Below are 18,893 nucleotides of genomic sequence, written 5' to 3'. Positions count from 1 at the left end.
TTCTGGAATCATCTGCAGTTGGGTCACAGAAGACAAAGTTCTGAAAAGTTTTTTTAAGCTTGGATTAATGAAGTTGCTACAGCTCCCAAAAAGGTACTCATAAGAAATGTGGTGTTTGTTGTGGTTTTGGCTTTTAGCTGTGACAGTTAATTTTCTTCACAGTCACTGGTATGGTGTTTATTTTGGATTTAGGATGAAATTAGTGGTGATAACACACTGATGTTTTTGTTGCTGCTGAGCAGTGCTTACACAGAAACAAGGACCTTCCATTTTTTCAAGCTGTCCCACCAACGAGAAGATGGGAGAGGACAGAACCTGGGTCAGCTGAACCACACAGCCAAAACGATACTGTGTGCTACCTGGCACAGTGCTCAGCAATAAAACTGGGGGCAAACAGCCTGGATTAGGGGAGAGCTACTGCTGCTCTAGGGCTAGCTAGGCATCAGCCAGTGACAAGCAATCACATTTTGCACCACTTCCTTTTGTATTTTTTCCTTCCTCTCCCATTTCTCTCTCAGTTTATTAAACTATCTCAACCCTCAAGTTTTTACCTTTTTACCTTTCTCAGTTCTCTCAGTCATCCCATTGGGTCACATGATACTTAGCTGCCCACAGAGTTAAACCACAACAGTGTTCCATGGATGCAGGTTTGCTGGCTTTTTTCGTATATAGCTCTAGATACAGAGTGCAAGAGTAGGTGAGTGCCATTAGAGGCAGACAGGAGTGCATCAGAACAACAGTTCTATTAACACTGGAGAGCCTACAAACTACAACAAAAAAGAGATCAACTGATTAGAAAAAAAACCTGAAAAGAGGTCAGAATTCAACAGTAACCTAAGTCACACTGTGGCTCCATGTTTCAGACCCAGAACTCCACAAACCTCTACATAAGAATTTCTACGGAAGGCTCATTCAACAGCTCCACACTGAAGTTGCTAGGAAATAAAAACATAAATCTATTAAAAGCTAATATCCAAAGAAAAATAATTATTTAACTCTGACTTACTCCAACTCATTTACACTTCCACTCCTACAGAGCGCACACAAAGTAGCAGTTACATGGATAAAGAAAAAAAGCCATTATTTGTTAGCAGACCTTCACATTTCTCACCTGTCCTGTGAAATTCCAAATATCACCCATTGCAGTGAACCTCCTCGTACCAGTTCATGTGAGTGTTTCATCTGAAGTCACTTGCTAATTGCACCCCTCCTCCATTCACATCAGCAATATGAAATATCTCAATATGTAGGGATACTCTAATACCAACTCATTTGGATAGCAAAGACATGAAAAAATATAATTCATATTTTAGAGAGAAAATCATGGGCCTTTCTTAATTAATCCATTAGAACCAAATGTGACTTAAGGGGCAACAGCATTAGAAAATCACCTGTAATATTTAAACACAAGAGCGCATCTTACATACAAGCAATAAAAGACTTCATTCATTTCCTTGCTCATTTGGTTTGAAAACCAAATTATCAGTTTCTGTATGATCTCTTAAAGTGTCCAAGACGACTGTATCTTATCAAGCATTGTAAGATCAGCTGAGAATGACTAACATATTTGCCCTGCAAATTACACAGAAAGTAACTATTTTCTGGTACTTTGAGCAACACTTTGAACTAAGAGCTATAGCCTCTATTTTCAGCACTGGCACTGTTGCACTGTGCAACCCTGGGGCAAATCACATCTTCATTTCCTGCCTCCAAGATAAGAAACAATCCTTGAATGAAGAGTTATGAAGGTTTCAGGAACACTCTTAACATCACCAGACAAGATTAAGAACAGCTCTTTATCAGTAATTTACATATTCTCTCTGCATACCAAAAAAGAACGGTTGACACAGATACATAATCTTGGCTCCAAAGTAGCACAGGGAACCAATGAGCAGCTTTCAAAGCCTTAAGTCCTAGGACAAGCAGGAGAGAAAAAAAAAAATCCTTGTTCTTGGGGACAAGCAGCACAACCAAAAAACAAGTCACATCTTTCCACTATGGCTACAGACTCAACAAAGTAGCATAAGATTCTGGAAAACAACTTTTAAACACAAATTCTTTTGCTCAAGTTTTGCTAGGTGGTTTGTTTGTTTGTTTTAGTATCTGTGTTCTCAGGCAGTTGCATCAAGTCTCAGTGCCATGCTACCCCAAAGTTACAGTTGGCATCTAAATTGTTTTTTTTTTCTATAGTGGTTCTGGAAAATGAGAAGAGATTTTTCCACTGCTTTTCCTATTTCTACTCTTAACGGGAGAAAACTTTAAAACCCATGGAAACCACCTCAGCAAACTTATCCAGGAGCAACTGGTAGAAAATATCTCGAAGAAACACTGGGTGTGGCTTTAAACAGAAACAGGGCATTCCATGTTACCTGAACTCCCACGTAACACACTTTCTGTGTACAGAGCCCCAAGTCACGTTTAATGTGAGTTTGGCTTTAGCTACAAATAACCTCTGAAGGGCTGCAAGTGAAAATGAAAGAAGGGCAGATCCTTCATTGCCCAATAAGGGAAATTAACAAGCACAGCACTTCAGTTTTATAACTAGGACACTTCAATCATACATTGTCTCACTGACACCACATCCTAAGGCTCACTTCGGGCTAGCACAGCAGCACCTCGAATCCAACAGAGCAGGGCTTTGTTTCAGGCTATGGTTTTTTCTATCCCTGATCGGGCCGAGCAGGCTGCAGCGCCGTCCCAGCGGGAACCCGGCTGCCCGGAGCCCCTGGCGGCGGGAGGCAGAGCCAAAGGAGCCGCAGCCAAAGGAGCCGCGTCCCTCCCCGCGCCCCGGGCCACGTAGCGCAGCGCCGACACAGCGGGCCCACCCGGCAGCTTGGGCCACCGCCCCCCGGCAGAAGGAAGGATACATTTCCGAGGCGAGGGCTCTCTCCAGCCCTGGCTGCCGCTGAAGCCAGCGCAGCTTCCCCCTCCGGGCGGCCTTCCCGGCGGATTGCCGCCCCTCTCGCCGCCGCCCCGACTCCTACCCCAGCGCCATCCGCCTCGGTAGGGCCGGCCTCGGAAGCGGAATCGGTCCAGGGCGTTGTGACTGCGCTCCCAGAAGGAGAGCCGGGGACCAGTCTCCGAGTGCGGGCCCGACGGCATCCGCGGCGCGGGCAGAGGCGGCGGATGGGAGCGGAATGAGTCCTTGGGCCGGTAACCGCCGTGGCCGTGCAGGTGGCCCATCTCGGGCGGGGGCTGGTGCCGCGACCGCGGGAAGCGCCGAGAGGACGAGAGAGAGATGCCGCCGCGGAGGCCAGGAGGCGGCCTGCGCCTCGAGTAGGGCCTGTTGCCCACCAGGCCGCCGCCGGGCTCGGAGCCGCCGCCGCCGCACGGCCCGGAGCCGTTGTTGTCATCGTCACTGATCTCGCCGTCTTCCAGCTCTCCCTCTTCCTTAGGGGAAAGCCCGCTAGAATCCAGCGCTGCCTCCGCGGGCGCGGCCTCCGCGGCCGCCATGGAGTCCGAGCCAACGGTGAAGCGAAGCACAGCGAGAGCCGCGCGGCCGGTTTCGCTTCCTGCGCACGGCAGCTCCACGCCTCGCCCCCTCCCCAGCCGCCCACCCTGCGCAGCCCCGACCTGTGCGGACTTCTCGCGAGACCACGCCCTGTCCCCGCTGCCCCGTTACGCAACTACGAAAAGAACGCGAGGGCTGGAAACGACTCCCCAAGCGCGGGGCGCTCTGGGTAATGTAGTTCCCAGCTAGGGACGGGGCCGAGAGGGGCGGGGAAAACCTGTGACTCAGCCAATAGCAGGCCGGTGGGAGTGCAGGCGCCAATAGAAACTCGAACCGCCATGTCGGTGGAGGAGGCCGCCATCTTGTTGAGGGGAAGCGCGCTGCCTGGAAAAGGAGGGCGGTGGAGTAGTTGTGAGCGGCTGCGTGGCCCGTGTGGTGATTGCGTGTACGTTTCTGAATCTTGGAGAAGACTGACGCCTTTCAGCGTTTTTCTTTTCCTCAAGAGTGAATAGTGATTTTTTTTTTTCAGTTAATAATGTGCTATAAGTGCCATGAAAAATAAAATTATCAAATCTCCTTATTTTTTTTCTCTTTCTTTCTCTATGATACGACATGATGAATGGATGATACCTATGTGCTGCAAAGCCCAAAGCGATGTGCTCAAGGCCCTCTGAGCACCCATCCTCTTCTTTTGACCCGAGGGGACAAATGCATGACTATGAGCAGGTGCTCTTTCAGTGATGTGGCTTATTACAAATTCAGAGTAATGGAATCTGTATATCACGTCCTAAATCTCTCTAATGCCTCCCATCTGAAGCAGTGCTGGATCTATTAAAATAGTTTCAAAGAAGAATTATGAATTTTTTTTTTCTTTCTGGCAATCACCCGTCATAACTCAGTGATACGTGTTTCGTGTCGATTTTATTCAGGTGGATATAACCCCTAGAAATCATGCTTAATAGGCGAGTTTTAGATAACCTGTGCTCAACAGGTCTCTAAAAGACTGGTAGATGAGCACAAGACCTACTGAGAGCTTTCTGAAGCAGCTGCTGGAAGCCAAGCAGGGCTTATAAAACATTGTTAGCTTCATCTGTCTGTGCCTGATATCCCATCTGCTTCGGTTACAAATGTTTCAATATCACCACCTCTAGTGTTGCAAAGGGCAGAAATTTCCCTCCCAAGAACTGTTTGTTTATTTGGGCATCCCAGAGCTTTGCATGTATATGGTTTCCGTTTTCTTTGTATACAGACAACTAACTCTGTTTCTAAGAGTTTTCACACAGCAGTAGATACCAGTTACAGCATTTTGCAGAGGGAAAGGGAAGTGCTTACAAAACTGTAAGGAATTGGCAGAGAAGTAGGACCTCAATGGGAAGTTAACCCCATGTGGTGTTCCCACTCCATTCAATGCTGCTGTTTGTTTGCCCAGAACTCATCTAACAAGTGAGCTGAATTTATTCAGTGCCAGTATGTGATCTGCATTGTGAATTTCTACCTGAGGTATTTGACTATCTGAAAAAGGAGATTCCTGAAAATCTTCTAGTGTTTTTTAATGTCATTTGGTATTATATGATCACACTGTATTATGTAGTATGATATTTTATTTCAGTTACATGATACTGTAACTGGAGGATCCCTTTTCCTCCATTATAGGATTATCAGGCAAGCAATTTTATTTCTGAATTTCCAGGAAGAAGATGATTCTTCCACTGTATTCATCACTAGTAATAAACTGATTAATTGATAGTGTTCTCTACTATAAAAGGAATAAAATGGCATAAGGAAAAAGAATGTGTTGATCTGATATGTCTACATAACTACATATTTATACAAATGCACACAAACATTTGAAAACTGCCTTTCTAAAATAAAACATTAAGAATCTTTCCACATTCCATAGGTAATAGATGGAGAAATCCTGTGAGGTTTTATTACAGTTTGTAAATGTAAGATGAAACCCAAAATAAATAAATGTTCTCTTTGATGTATTTGACTTCATACACTCGAAGGATATCTATTATAGCTGCTGGAGCACCATTTTTGTTTTAAATACTGAATATATTTTCAATAAAGTCAAATGGAACAATTTAAAATATCAGAAAGCATACGTCTTAATATAGAACATGGAATTTGACTTTTCCTTTGTCATATCTCCTGCGTATTTTCTGCACCTTTAGACATGGGCAAAAAAGCATTGGGGAAATAGTATGTTTATGAAAACAAATTTCTAACATCTGTGTATACAAGCAGCTAAGGCTGATTGAATTAAAATATATCATCCAGATCTCTTCCCGAGACTCAGCTTGTATAGCTGGTAATAAGTTTTGTATTTAAACATAAGCAGCAAAGATCACATAAATAATAAATTAAATAGCTTTAATGCAGATAAGACTCATTTGCGTATTTTACAAACTTGAACAATGACTATTAGTGCAGCAATACTAATCCTACTACTGTTATTTCTAGTGAAGTTTTAAATATCCCCGACATAAAGCATTACCATATGATTGTTTTCTTGTGGTAGGTATCTCAAATTACCTGCCCAAAGCAAAATAAATAAATAAAAAAAATATTAGAATTAGTGATCTCCAGTGATGTTGTAGCTTCAAGTTAGATATGCCTCATTTCTGGTCCACAAAATGTTAAAAATACGTATTTTTCAAAGTTTCAGGTAAAAAAAAAAAAAAGGCAACATTTACCATATTAAATGAAATTCTTACAAGCAGAGTGGAATCTTGTCTTTTGGAAGCACAATCCGAGATTTAAGGATTGGGCAACATTTCCAAAAATAAAGGATGTTACATCTCTTCTAGTACCACAGTGCTAGTACAGCAGAGGAAGCAGAAGAGTAGTTTGCTTTTTGTCTTCCAAGCTGACCATTGCTTGAACACAGGCTGGACATGAATCTGCTTGTGCAAGATGGCATGTGACTTCCTCTTGTGTTGCTTGTTTTTGTAAGCTGTTTATCTCATGACTTTTCTTGCTTTTGTTCTTCCTATAAACCCTTCTCCCACTGGTGGTGGGGAGGTGAGTGAGCAGCTGTGTGGGGTACATAGCTGTTGGCCAGGGTCAGCCCATTGCAGCAGGACACATAACTATATGCAGATTATTCACATGTTACTAATAAGTGCATATTCATATTCAATTTCACATTGCTACGTAGTTGTGTTCCTAGCATACTTCTGTATTGTGTGTTTTCAGTTTGTTTATTTTTGCATAAAAATGAGATAATTTACAGAAGACTATAAAAGCTTTTTAAATCAGAGAGTAGACTATAATCTTTACCTGTTTTGCTGAGTTGATATTAAAAATGAATCAGCCACATGGGTACTCGCTTGGAGACAGGAAATCAATTTTGGGGGACTGTTAAATTATTCACTGCCTGGCAGTTGCTAATGAAGACTTCTTTAAAATGTGAAAATGTCAAGGTTGTCAGAAGAGGTAATTACAGTGTCTGGTGGAGGAGTTGCAAGTTCAGTCTTTCACTAAGCGTACACAAGATTTTTTTCTTTTGAGAGAGGCTTTATTATTAGGAATAGAGAATAGTTACTGTAGATAACTTTAAATGGAACACATGTACTCAAGTAGCAGTTAACTTCTTCCAGTGATATGTTTTAAAAAGAATTCCAATTGCCTCTAGAGAGCATAATGCCCATTCCTTTATCATGAGGTCAACAACTGAGGAACTCATTGGCATTTGAGACTCTAAATAAGCCTCTCTGAAAGGACTCAAAGAAATGAATGACATGCTGAGAAGCAAGCAGGTGAGAAACTGAACTGTAGAACTCATGCCATCTTTAAGGCAAAGACAACTTCAGTTGAGTTTGTATTGTACTTGAACTTATTATGTCTGAGTTAACACTGAAGACCTTAGTGAACGCGTAAAGAATTTTTTGCCCTGCACAGGGGTGAATAGCATTCCTTAATTCTTCAGATTATATGCATGTGTAATCATGGTTGATCTAAATACAGAGCTAGAGTATCCTGTAGTGTTTTTGTTCATTTGCCGTGTTAACATACACATGTATTTTTTTATTTTTAAGTATCTTGGAGTTGGATTCCTCTTCAGATAAAGAATTAAGAGAAATGTTATTTATGGCACATGGATGCTACAGTCAATGTCATATTAGCTCTAGATGACATATCTTATGTCTGTGGTCTTTTTTTTTGAATGCTTCCAAAATATTTCAAGGAGATAATCTGCAACTAACCATGCAAATCAGCATGTTTTTAAATAACAAAATCAAGTGTAGCTTTTCTATCAACTGTGAATACTGCCATGGACTGCATGCAAAATTTTGGATCAAGAAAGAAGTGAAAAAACTAAACCGCACACAAAGTCTCATACAAGACTTTTCTTTTTATGAGGCAGGCAAGACTGTGCTGCAACATTTTCATTATATAAATATCCAGTATCTTTGTTAAAAGCACAATGGAAATAGTGAGAAGCAATACACTGAGGTGTTCTGCATTTTTTATCAGTTCCTAGCATTTCTCAATATGAACATTTTTAAAGTCGTATTTCCTACAGCATATGTTCAGAGCAAAGGATGACAAAACTGGTCTCAGACACAAATCATAAGTTAGCTGTTACAACGGTAACAGGAGCTTAATCTATAAGTTTTTTACTTGGATGGAGGGAATGGTGAGTTATAAGACATCCGTTTGTTTGTACTGGTCATGGCAACGGAGTGGATAAGTAGCTCTTCCTTCTGACTGGGAAAGAAAGTTTTCTTCTTTACTTGCCCTTCAGAACTGTATTTCTGGGTGACTGAGAATGCATATCTTTAACTTGGGAATAAAGGACTTGCCTTTTCACTTTATATAACTTCCATATATTATATAAGTAGTAATTTTCAAGTGCAAAAACTGCAGAATGTATCACCCCACTTTTCCTGTATTATAACAAGATGCTTTTCAACTAAGTCACTCTATCCCTGGTGTCACAGAATAAACACGGCCTATTTTGCAGATTTAGGTCAGGCAGAAGTGGGTTATTTCTACAGCTATGGGAGGCAGCACAGAGTGACAGAGGTTCAGTTCTCTATCAGTACAAACTTAAAAGTATAAACATTTACAGCAGATATAATCAGCTTTGTAAAGGGACTGATATGGCAGAGTGGCATCTGTGCAGGAGGAGACTTTGTCACAGCAGCTGTGCCATTGTGTTCCTCATGATTCGGAGGAGTCTGCAGCCCTGTGGTCTCAACATATCCCTGTTCATCTTGCTTGTCCTGTGACACTGCTGTGCCCTTGTCAAACTTTTAGGTGCAGGGAGCCTGCTGCCACCTTTCCCTCTTTGAGATTTTATTCTTTTACTATTCTGAGAGACTTTTAGCGTCCTACAGACAAGACACAGGTATCATGGCTCTTCTAATGAAGACTATGCTGTCTAACTGTCTGTCCTTGCCTGTAGAATTAGGTGTCCAGCAGCATCAACTTTTGGATTTCACCTCTCTTTCCACCTCTGTTTACTACATGAATCCCATTTGCAAGGCTGGGATTAGTATGGTTACAGCAATAACTCTACATTTATTAATACTGCAAATACAGTACAACCAACAATGATAATAAGAATAAAATACTGTACTTTTTTTTTTTTTAACCTAGAAACCCTAACTTTTTAAATGTTTACAGAGCAGTTCCACAACCTCCAATTATTGGATTTCTCTGCTTTGGCTGCTTCTTTTTTAGTGTGTATGCTCAAATCCTAGGTGGTTTCAAAATTGCCTGGCATATAGGTAAAACAGTGCATGTTTCACCCAATGAGCCAGCATAATGCCAAGTTTTAGCCTGTTTTGACCACACAGTATCAGACATTTCATTCCTTATGTGGTAAAAAGGATCCACAGTGTAATTGACAATTTGCTTTAAATAATAGCTGGTAAATTAATATTCTTTTAATGGTTTTTGCCACCTCATGCATGGGAAGCATCACAGCCCAACAATTTTCATGTTCTGAGATAGCTCACATTTTCTGATAATATTCAGAAGGAAGAGAAAAAAATGTTGAATAGCTGAGGTTATTATATAACATGATCCAAATGAGTCTTGTCAGAGCCATGGGTATGCAAATATACCTTGAATAGCATAGGCTTTTAAGGGAGTAGGTATATAAGATGAGTTGAAATCAGTTCAATAAGTGGTCAAATAATATTGTTCTAAAAATTCACAGTTTGGGTATGATTACCATGCCCCATATTGTATGTTGCATTTGCTTTCAAGTAGCAGCTGTTCTGAGGAGCATGCAGTCCCAGGTGGAGGGCAGAGTTGGATCTTCACGCTTACATGTATTGGATTGACTTGGATCAGTTCCGCTTACTGTCATCAGATAATCTTGGACAAGCAATTGCTGCCCTGTGGGGATTGCAAACTGATCTTTTATATATTATAACAAATTACATGCTATAGGACACATGGTGACAACTTCATTAGAGTGATGAGGAACACTGAAACACACCCAACATTTTGCAACATCTACGTCATTCTTCTAATTATAAGCCAACTCAAGGGTATCTTTATAGTTCACACGGTGATGCAGTGACTTTCAACTTTCAGAGGACAGTGTCTCTGGGTTCCTTTCTGTTGATTTTCAGTTGTCTGTGTGTCACCTCAGTGTAGACTCAAGTTTGGGCTCACAAGAGTGACACAGTTCACAGCCAGGTTCTAGAAGGGCTTCTTTTACTGTCAAGATCACAAACAATTCATTAGAACTTTCTAATAATTCATCATAACATCATCAATCATCTGTTGCTTGGGTAGATGCAGTGGCTTAGGTGCCTTGACACCATGGTAGAGATCTGGCCATTTAGGGACAGCTACTTCACAAATTTGGGGCAGTTTATTTAAATCAAAACTCTTCCTTTCAACAGCTCCTGAATGTAATTGCTGTTAGATTTCTGAGGCTTAACAGACCACCTGAACAGTGTGCTTATGAACTGAGTCCCTCAGTCACTGTGTAGTGTGAAGGATCAATGAATCAAAGAATCAAACCAATAGTTCCTTGGTGACAGTAGCAGTATCTGCGTGTCTGCATTGACTCTACATGGCCTCTACCCATCAGAAGAACGTGTTTATGATTACAAGACTGTATCTGTACTTACAGCACTTGGTTATCTCTATAAAATCCACTTAGAAATTCACAAAGGGATGTGCATTGTTTTGGGTGTGCAGCAACTTTGGTTTGGACTGTTTGAAAACCACCTTTCTGTACTGCTGCATGAGCCACCACCTGGGTCACACCAGCAAGAGAGGAGAAGGGAACGTCAGGTGCAATACAGCCACTGCCCTGAGACTGACACAAGGAACTGAGGTGTGACTGGTATCTCTGCCCAAGCCAGCCATCATTTTCATCTTCTGGGTCCAGTTCCTGTAAAATAAGGCAGTTTTGAAAGAAAAGCAGATGGAGATGAGGCCTCTCACCCACAAAAAGGATTATGACTGCATTATGTAGTGAAACATCTCTGAGAACATAGATTCATACAGTGGCTTAAGCTGGAAGGAACCTTAAAGATCACCCAGTTCCAAACCCCCACCATGAGTAAAGTTGCCACTCAGCAGATGAGGCTGTCCAGAGCCCCATCCAACCTGATCTCACACATCTCCAGGGATGTGGCATCCATAGCTTCTCTGGGCAACCTGTGCCAGTGCCTCACCACACCCTGAGTGAAGAATCTCCTCCTGACATCTAACCTACATCTCCCTCTTTCAGTTTAAAGCCAGCAGCCTCACCCCCTCCCCCCTTGTCAGACCACATAAAAAGTCAGTCCCTCTCCTTCAAGTATTGCAAGGCTGCAATGAAGTCTTCCCAGAGCCTTCTCTTCTGCAAGCTAAACAAGCCCTAGTATCTTGTTCTGGCACAGTACAACATTCATGTGCATCTCCATTGCAGGAGGCACATCACAGTGCTGTGGGGTTAAGGGTAGAACAGCAAATGAGAAATGCTGGCTGAAAACTGGAGTAATATTTGTTCTCACGTAATCATAATCTGTAAATATGCTGGGTTTTCCATTTTAAAAGGAAGGATTTGACAAGGTGAGAAATAGCAAGAATTAAGAGATAATGAAGGATCAGAATATCTGGGTGGGTTTTTTTCCCCAATAATAATAATAATAATAATAATAATAATAATAATAATAATAATAATAATAATAAAAAGCAGCAGCATCTGTTTTATTTGTTGTTGTTGTTTTGGTTTGTTTGTTTGTTTTTTCTTTAAATGTCTTTTCCTAACAGCTGAAAAATGCATCCCATTAGACCTGGTCCACCAGCCTGCCTGAATACTTACACTCAGTAATTCATACTATTAAACATATCAACATTTATACTATTAAACACATTAAAGATGCCAAATTTGCAAAAATAAATTAGTTACAAAAGTTATAATACAAAATAGATTATGTATTATGTTTTTCAGTCTGTAGCTGTAAAAAGTGTTGGGATTGCATTTCTGACATGACCCTTAGTGCCAGGACAATGTTTTCAGCTTTACTTACAGCACTTCACTGTTATTCTTCAGCTTATTCTGAATGATGAAAATGCCAGAAAATGAAAGAATTTCGAATGCTTTGTCTAGCTCTCAACACCTGTTGTTTGTGCTGTCTCCAGGAAAGCTCAGGAACCTTCACTTGGCAGAATGCATCTTTAAAACTGCAAGAAAACACAAGACAGGGGCGATCTTCACAAAGGCTTAAAATAAAGGCTAATATTTGACTTTGTATTGCTAAACAGGGGGGTGTGGGTCCAGACCCTGGCCTCAAGGGGTGACCCTTGTGCTTAGGACTAACCCAGTCTCTGGGGGATCTCCTAGAAACAGCTGTTTGGAGCAGTCCAAATGCAGCTGGAGAACAAACCTGCAATTAAATAACGTGTGGATTATGGAGAGGTCAAGTGCCTGAGCTGCTTCAAGGCCCTGTTTATTTATTTAGCAGTATAAAATTGTCACCAAGGGTCTTCTCTCATAGTTAATGGGCAAAGAAAAATGTCTTTACCAGTTGTTTCAGTTCAGTGTTAGCTGACTGCAGAGGGAGTGCACAAAAAAGAAATCTTTTTGCTTTAATTAAGGAAGAGAGTGGCTTCTATAGGCTGAACTTTAATTTTGTACATCATAAGTGTCTAAGATACTAACCATCGACCATCATAACCAGTGGCTTTTAGTTGTATAGAAAACTTTTCGTTACTAGTTGCACTCAGGATCTCGGATGCAAGCACTTATTTAAAAGTTCATCTGTGTGATACTACTGACTCTGTAATGCAAATTCTTAAACCACAAGAAATCTAAAGCCTTTGACAAACATCTTTTGTGTTTGAATTTTTAGGGAAAAAAAAAAAAGTGATTTATTTTTTAACACAAGTACTTTGTTCACAAAGACTGGGTCAGTTCCGGCTTAAAACTAAATCAGTAGCTGACATAAGAGAAATTCAATATATCAATAAATCAAATTCCAGATAGGTTAATGGACTCACAAGTGGGGAGCTCAAGAAAGTAACATTAAAGCAGGCTGACTGAAATCTCAAGACAGAAGAATGCAAAATATATGTAAAGAAAACATGATCTACTAAAATAACCAAGGATGTTAACTATATTCACTTTTTATTGACTTTAGATTTATTCTGATAAGGTCTTGTTTGAATTCAATTCATTTTCCTTCTGGCATACATATTATCCAGTGCCTATGTCATTAAAAAAAAAAATGACAAGTGGGGAAAAACTTGGAAGCCATGAGCTAATCACTTGTTATGGTAATGTCCCAAACTTCCAAAAACTGAAGTATCTCAGATCCACATGGAAAAGCGTGGAAATTGTTACGACAATGCTAGAGAGTATATGCAAACTCCTTTCACAAACTAACAATGTACTTATTGTGGGCAGTTAGTGCAGCAAGTCATAACCACAACCTTTTCTGAGATAAAAACAATGGCACCTTAAGTGTTTGGCACAGTGACAGGGCACTGCAACTTCAATACCAATTTATAACACTGGGTGGATCTCTGAATTCAGAAGAACAAGAAAAGAAACCATTTACTTGACACTGTCTTGGTGGGAGAGCTGTGAGTTGGGCTCCACCTCATCAGTTAGCCACTTGATTTCTCCACTTCTTACCTGCTTCGTGGCAAGGTGTGTTGCTGTGGCATCGCTGCTGTTTGTGGCTGAAAGAATGTGGCTAAATTATCATAGCAAAGAAGAATACACAGTTGAACATACCTTCTGATAAGACTTCAGTTGTAGAAAGTGTTGGGAATCTGCAATTCTTTCTCATAGAAACTTCAGTTCTTGCTTTTTCAACACTTGTTCTACAGCAGTTCTATTGAATCTGGACTGAGCAGAAGTCTTGAAAGGTAAGGGATGTTTCTGCTTAACTTTTGAGTGCACATCGTTACAGCCACATCTCTTATGTAAAACTTCTGTTCTTTACTCTGTACTCTTTTTTTTTTATTTTTTTTTTACAGAAAATCACAACTTCCCTTAAATAATTATCCAATTTCTGTAGTGAAAATGTTTTCAGATCTAGGATTGTTTTAAGTTAGTTATCCAGGTATTTGTCCTGAGTAGACTAAAATTCTGCACTGACAAAATTGAAACTACTGTATTCTCGTATGTAAAATATTTCCTGTTCATTATTAAAATGTAGATTATATTTCTTGCAATCCAGCCTGTTGCCTCAGGGAACTTATGACTTCATCTATCTGCAAAATAGAGCTAAATCTGTGCGGCACATAATGTTCATCTGGTTTAACAGAAAACTCTGAACAACTGTCCAGGTATAATGCAACATATAATTATTCAGATGTATGTTAGACGTACATAACTTACAAGCTACTGTAAATCTAAGAAATAGTTTTGAATTTCTATTCTAATCTTTCTCATAGCATCATATCCTTATATATCCTTATAGCAGTGCTGCACTGTAGGGAAGAGAAGTAGTCCACCTTAAAAACATATTGAACACCGCTGTTGTACGTAGTACTTTTAATAGGCTACTACTAACATGTAGGCTTTCCTGTGACTTGAGACTAATTTAACAAAGTGTTTCAACAATATCTGAAGTGTGTGGAAGTCTTCACAGTGCTGTGCATTTGAATCTAGGTGCACTACTCAGGTGGATAATCCTTGAGAATTTTCCTGGCAGTTTCTTTGCTAGTTATGGAGGTTAAGTATTGAAGCACAATCACAGATTTTACTGAAGAATCCAGACACTCTGATTAGGGTGCATAGCATTTTTTCACAAATGCTAATAGAATATTTAATATAACATTTCATTATGTATGAAAAAAACTAGTGGATATCTGGTTTTATGTGGTTCTTGATTGACTTTGTCACATGGCCTGGATGAACACACCAGTGTTATTCCCTTCCCTTTAACTTTGCTGAAACATAATGTTAGTGAAGCTCTTTTAACCTCTTATGATTTAACTACTACAGAAATGCAAAATATGTAATTCAAAGAGAGGGAACTCAGTACTTACTCTGTATCTTCATAACTGATGCTCCTGCTTCTCAGATGCAGTACAACATTCATAATGTTATATCAGTATTATCTTCACATCATAAATCATTCAGCTTAAAATTCAGATTGCTTGTGATACTAGATTTTCTGCTAATCCACGCTTTAATAACCTGAAACAGTGAAATAAAGCTGCTTTGAAGTTGATTTATGAGACATTTTGCATGCTTCACTAGGTTTTTTGTAATGGATTATACATTTAACAGAAGAATATTTAACTGCAGAAAAGAGTTTAGAAAGCTATTTTTCTGTATTTCCCTAGTCAGAACTGAATTTTGTACATAAACAGTAACATCTGTTGGGTTAATCAACTGAAAGAAATATAAATGGGACTACATTCAATTATGTTTGAAGTGATCACTACCTTTTTCTTTTTCAGTCAGAACTACCAGTAACACATAAGTATTCATCACGTAGTTCAACCGAAACGAACTTACTCATCACTGAAAACATGAACTGTACCACTTTCATCCATGCATCTAAAATCAGTCCAAATTGCAATGGCTTAGGCAGATGAAGCAAATTAGCAGGGACAGCACCTTAGTCATCTGTGCTTCTCTGCTGTGTGTACATCAGCCCAGTAAAAGCTGGATTTTGGCCAATTGCTGGTCTGTCTAGTGAATATCTCAGAATAATTCATCCTCTCGTTTGAAGGAGATATGTAAACAAAGGAAGGGTAACCCAAAACCCAGGGCTTTTCTGGTTTATCACTCTGGAAGATAGTTGGCACTAATAAGAAATACCCACTTTCTGTATTAATTTCTTAGGAGCAATTAAAAAAAAAAAGGAAATTTAATAACGAACATGAAGCAAAAAAGTACAGAGAAAAAATCATTTAATCAGGGTTTGAGAGCCAATCTCTTCTTTAATCAAACAGCAATTTTCACTGCTTGCTTTTAAAACAGTGGTTAGTAAGAAAATATATCAGCCTGAAGGTGTTAACAGCATCTGCCTTGAGATTTTGGGTCAGATCTGGACGTTGTGTAACACGTCTTCACTGCCTTAAACAGCATTGAAGCCACAAATGGTTCATCCTAGAGTTTATGTAATTTCTCTGGTTTGTTACAAAAGCATCCTGATATCTTTTGCATAGAAAAGGCAGAATCACTTGTTTGCAGCAACTGAAATAATGTTGGAGAAGAGGAGCAGAAGATATGAAGTTGTTCCCTGACTGGAAAACTGGCAATTGAAGCATTATCACCTATTGACTTTGCTGGCAGTTACCCCTACTAAAGCTCGTGGTGCAGTTGAGTGCAGTTTTATCTCAGAAGAAAGAACCAGCATGATAAGCAACTGCTTGAAATATCTTAGTCACACAGGTGCTGTGTTTTGGTATTAGCCTCCAGTATGAAACATACATAAGTCCACCAAACAGTTGGACTTGACAGCCTGTTGGTGTGGTTTCTTTATCTGGAAGAAGTGTTTAGGAATTTTACCATTTTCTTTTTTTTTTTTTTTTTCATTTGGGGAAGTGCTGTTGTACTAAAATGAAAACATTCTGTTCAGCTAATTTTCTGTTGGTTCTTTACTCAGAACAGAATGTAGAAGAAAACTCATATAATACAGATGTCCCTTAGAAGATAAAGCAGTCTGGTGGTTCAAGTAGTCAATTAAATACAATAAACCCAGTTTCAATTATTTTATGGTCAGATTAGCATTTTCTACTAAATTTATATCCCTAAGAAAAAAAGAATAACTTGACAAAAACAGAGCCCTCACAGACAGGAACAATGTTTAAGCAAAGAAGAGAAATGGAGAGTACCACCACAAAGAGAGAAAAAAGAGGCAGAAAAGCAAAGAGCAGAACAGTTATTTCATGAAACTTTGGAAACATTATGCTGTAATACACCAAATCTACTGAATTTTAATACATTCATAAAAATGAATGCAAAAGAGTTAATTTTAATTAACATGCTATATACAGTAACATGCTATTAACTTCCCTTTAACATGTTGCCTTAGCTCATCTCACAATCCTGTCTCCTGTTAAATCACCATGATTACTTTTAATTCTAGATTCTGTGCTGGTTGTATTTTGCATCCTATAGCTCTCTGTACAAATACCCAGGCTACTTATAATGACACTATACTGTTTTTAGATTTAAATTTCTCAGATTTTTCTTATTTCAGGTATGTATTTGTATATGAAAGTGTAGGAGGAAATTTCAAGCAGTAGTTACTTGCCATTTTTAAATTAACAAGCTTTTTAGCTACAAAAGCCAGAAGTGTATATTTAAATATAAGGAAAAAATATATATGAAATGTACGTATTGCATATAACACTGTTGTTATTGATTCAAGATGGCATTTTAAGTATGTAAATTCTAAACTCACAATACTGTCAATAACTAGATGAACATTAAATTAAAAAAAAAAAAAACAACCTTAGAAGTGTGATGATTTTTTTTTAAATTTCAAGACCTAGAAAAAACAAAGGGCAACATTTAGAAAGCAGGAGTTTAAATACAGTATTTGGACAAAGAGTTGTAGATTCATTACTTTCCAAAACGTGCCTGCTTCCTCCAGTTTCCAAATACAGAATTTCAAGTTTCTTTCTTTTTCACTTTCTAATCTGTCTTTAAAATTTAATGTTTATTAAGCAAGTGCAGGAAAATATGTTGGTTTCAAATAGCACACAAAGTCACATGTAACAGAAGTGAGCTGGAGTAGGAGTCAAAGTCAACATTATTCTTGTTATGGTTGCTACAGAATTCATAATTGGAGGCACTTTGTTCATTCCAGGCATTTAGAGCTGTTTTGCTTTTCTTCCTCTTGTAAATTCCAACAGCAGCAGCATCTGTGGCTTTAAGCCAAGATGCGAGGTTTGTGGCTAAGCCAGAACAGCATTCTGGCATGTCTCTCCAAACTGGCTCCAGTGCTTCTTAGCTCAGGTATGGGAGCAATGCAGGAAGCTGAAGGATCTTCCGCAAATATGCCTCCTCTTTGCATTAGTGTGTGGGTTGTGATTCATCATGGTCACATGGTTGTACAAGCTCGCCAGTATAAGCCTGGGCTGTATGATTCCTGTAAGAGCCTCTGTCCCTCCACCAGAAATTCCAGTATCCAGTCTCTGTTACAAGCTGGAAAACAAAAGATCAATATTGCAGCTAAGGGCTATTTGAATAAACACATTCAAAAAACATATTGGAGTTGACTACCGCTACACAGGCAGCTGCTTGTTCAGCCCCCAGACTAAGTAGAGTTGGTAAAAAAAATCAGTTATGTGGGTTATGGCAGGAGAATCTAACCAGTGTATCAGTTATCCTTCAAAAGGCGTGCTGTTCTCATATAGCATCTCACAACTACTCAGCCCAGGATTTCAGATACATTTCTCAAATGGAGGTTAAAAGACAATTTTGGAGATAAGAATCATAGAATGGCTTAGGTTGGAAGGGACATTAAAGATCATTCAGTTGCAACTCTGTGCCGTGGGCAGGGCTGGCACCCAACAGATCAGGCTGCACAGGGTCCCATCCAACTTGGCCTTGAATGCCTCCAAGGATTGAACATCCACAGCTTCCCTGGGCAAACTCTTCCCATCATTACTCATTTTGAGTAATCATTACTCTTTTGAGTAAAGAATTTATTCCTAACATCCAACCTATATCTCCCCTCTTTTAATTTAAAGCCATTCCCCCTTGTCCTATCACTATCAGATCATGTCAGTCCCCCTCCCACTTAAAAGCTCCCTTCAAGTACTGGATGATGAAGGACCAAATACACCAGTTAGTTCTGCTACATTAGTGTTAACATTTTCAGAACCTCTAGCTCAGAGAAAATGTGTATGTTCCTAGTTCTTACTGCCAATAAATGCAGCAGAGAACAAGGTAAAATCTAAGGCATCCAAGGCACCTGGTCCAGGTTTTTGGCTCTTGCTGACTAGAAACAAAACACTGTCAACACCCAAGCGTTTAAAAGTCTCTAGAATTGACCTACTA

General features: G+C 39.6%; 1 protein-coding gene and 1 long non-coding RNA gene across 3 annotated transcripts in view; both read right to left on the bottom strand.

Annotated features, from left to right (window-relative positions):
• Nucleotides 1-3,565, bottom strand: part of ZFC3H1 (zinc finger C3H1-type containing) — a 38,335-nt gene extending 34,770 nt beyond the window's left edge. Inside the window, exon 1 of one of the 2 annotated variants that reach the window (XM_052668996.1) lies at nt 2,868-3,565. In XM_052668996.1, the coding sequence (XP_052524956.1) occupies nt 2,868-3,453 (586 nt within the window). In that variant the 5' untranslated portion in view covers nt 3,454-3,565. The remainder of the gene's footprint in view (nt 1-2,867) is intronic. The other variant, XM_052668995.1, reaches the window with a different exon arrangement.
• Nucleotides 3,566-7,830: 4,265 nt separating this feature from the next.
• LOC128073803 (uncharacterized) lies at nt 7,831-17,377 on the bottom strand. Its single transcript, XR_008202890.1, has 5 exons — nt 17,340-17,377; nt 14,918-15,068; nt 11,947-12,100; nt 10,555-10,820; nt 7,831-10,135 (listed from the first exon to the last, which is right to left on the bottom strand). It is a non-coding gene; the product is annotated as an uncharacterized LOC128073803 (long non-coding RNA).
• Between the last annotated feature and the right edge of the window lie 1,516 nt (nt 17,378-18,893).

This window comes from Tympanuchus pallidicinctus, unplaced genomic scaffold (genome assembly GCF_026119805.1).
Source record: "Tympanuchus pallidicinctus isolate F22 unplaced genomic scaffold, pur_lepc_1.0 scaffold8, whole genome shotgun sequence".
In the NCBI taxonomy this organism is placed as follows: Eukaryota; Metazoa; Chordata; class Aves; order Galliformes; family Phasianidae; genus Tympanuchus; species Tympanuchus pallidicinctus.
Note: the sequence above shows the minus strand (reverse complement) of the source record. Positions and strands in the feature narration are given on the sequence as shown.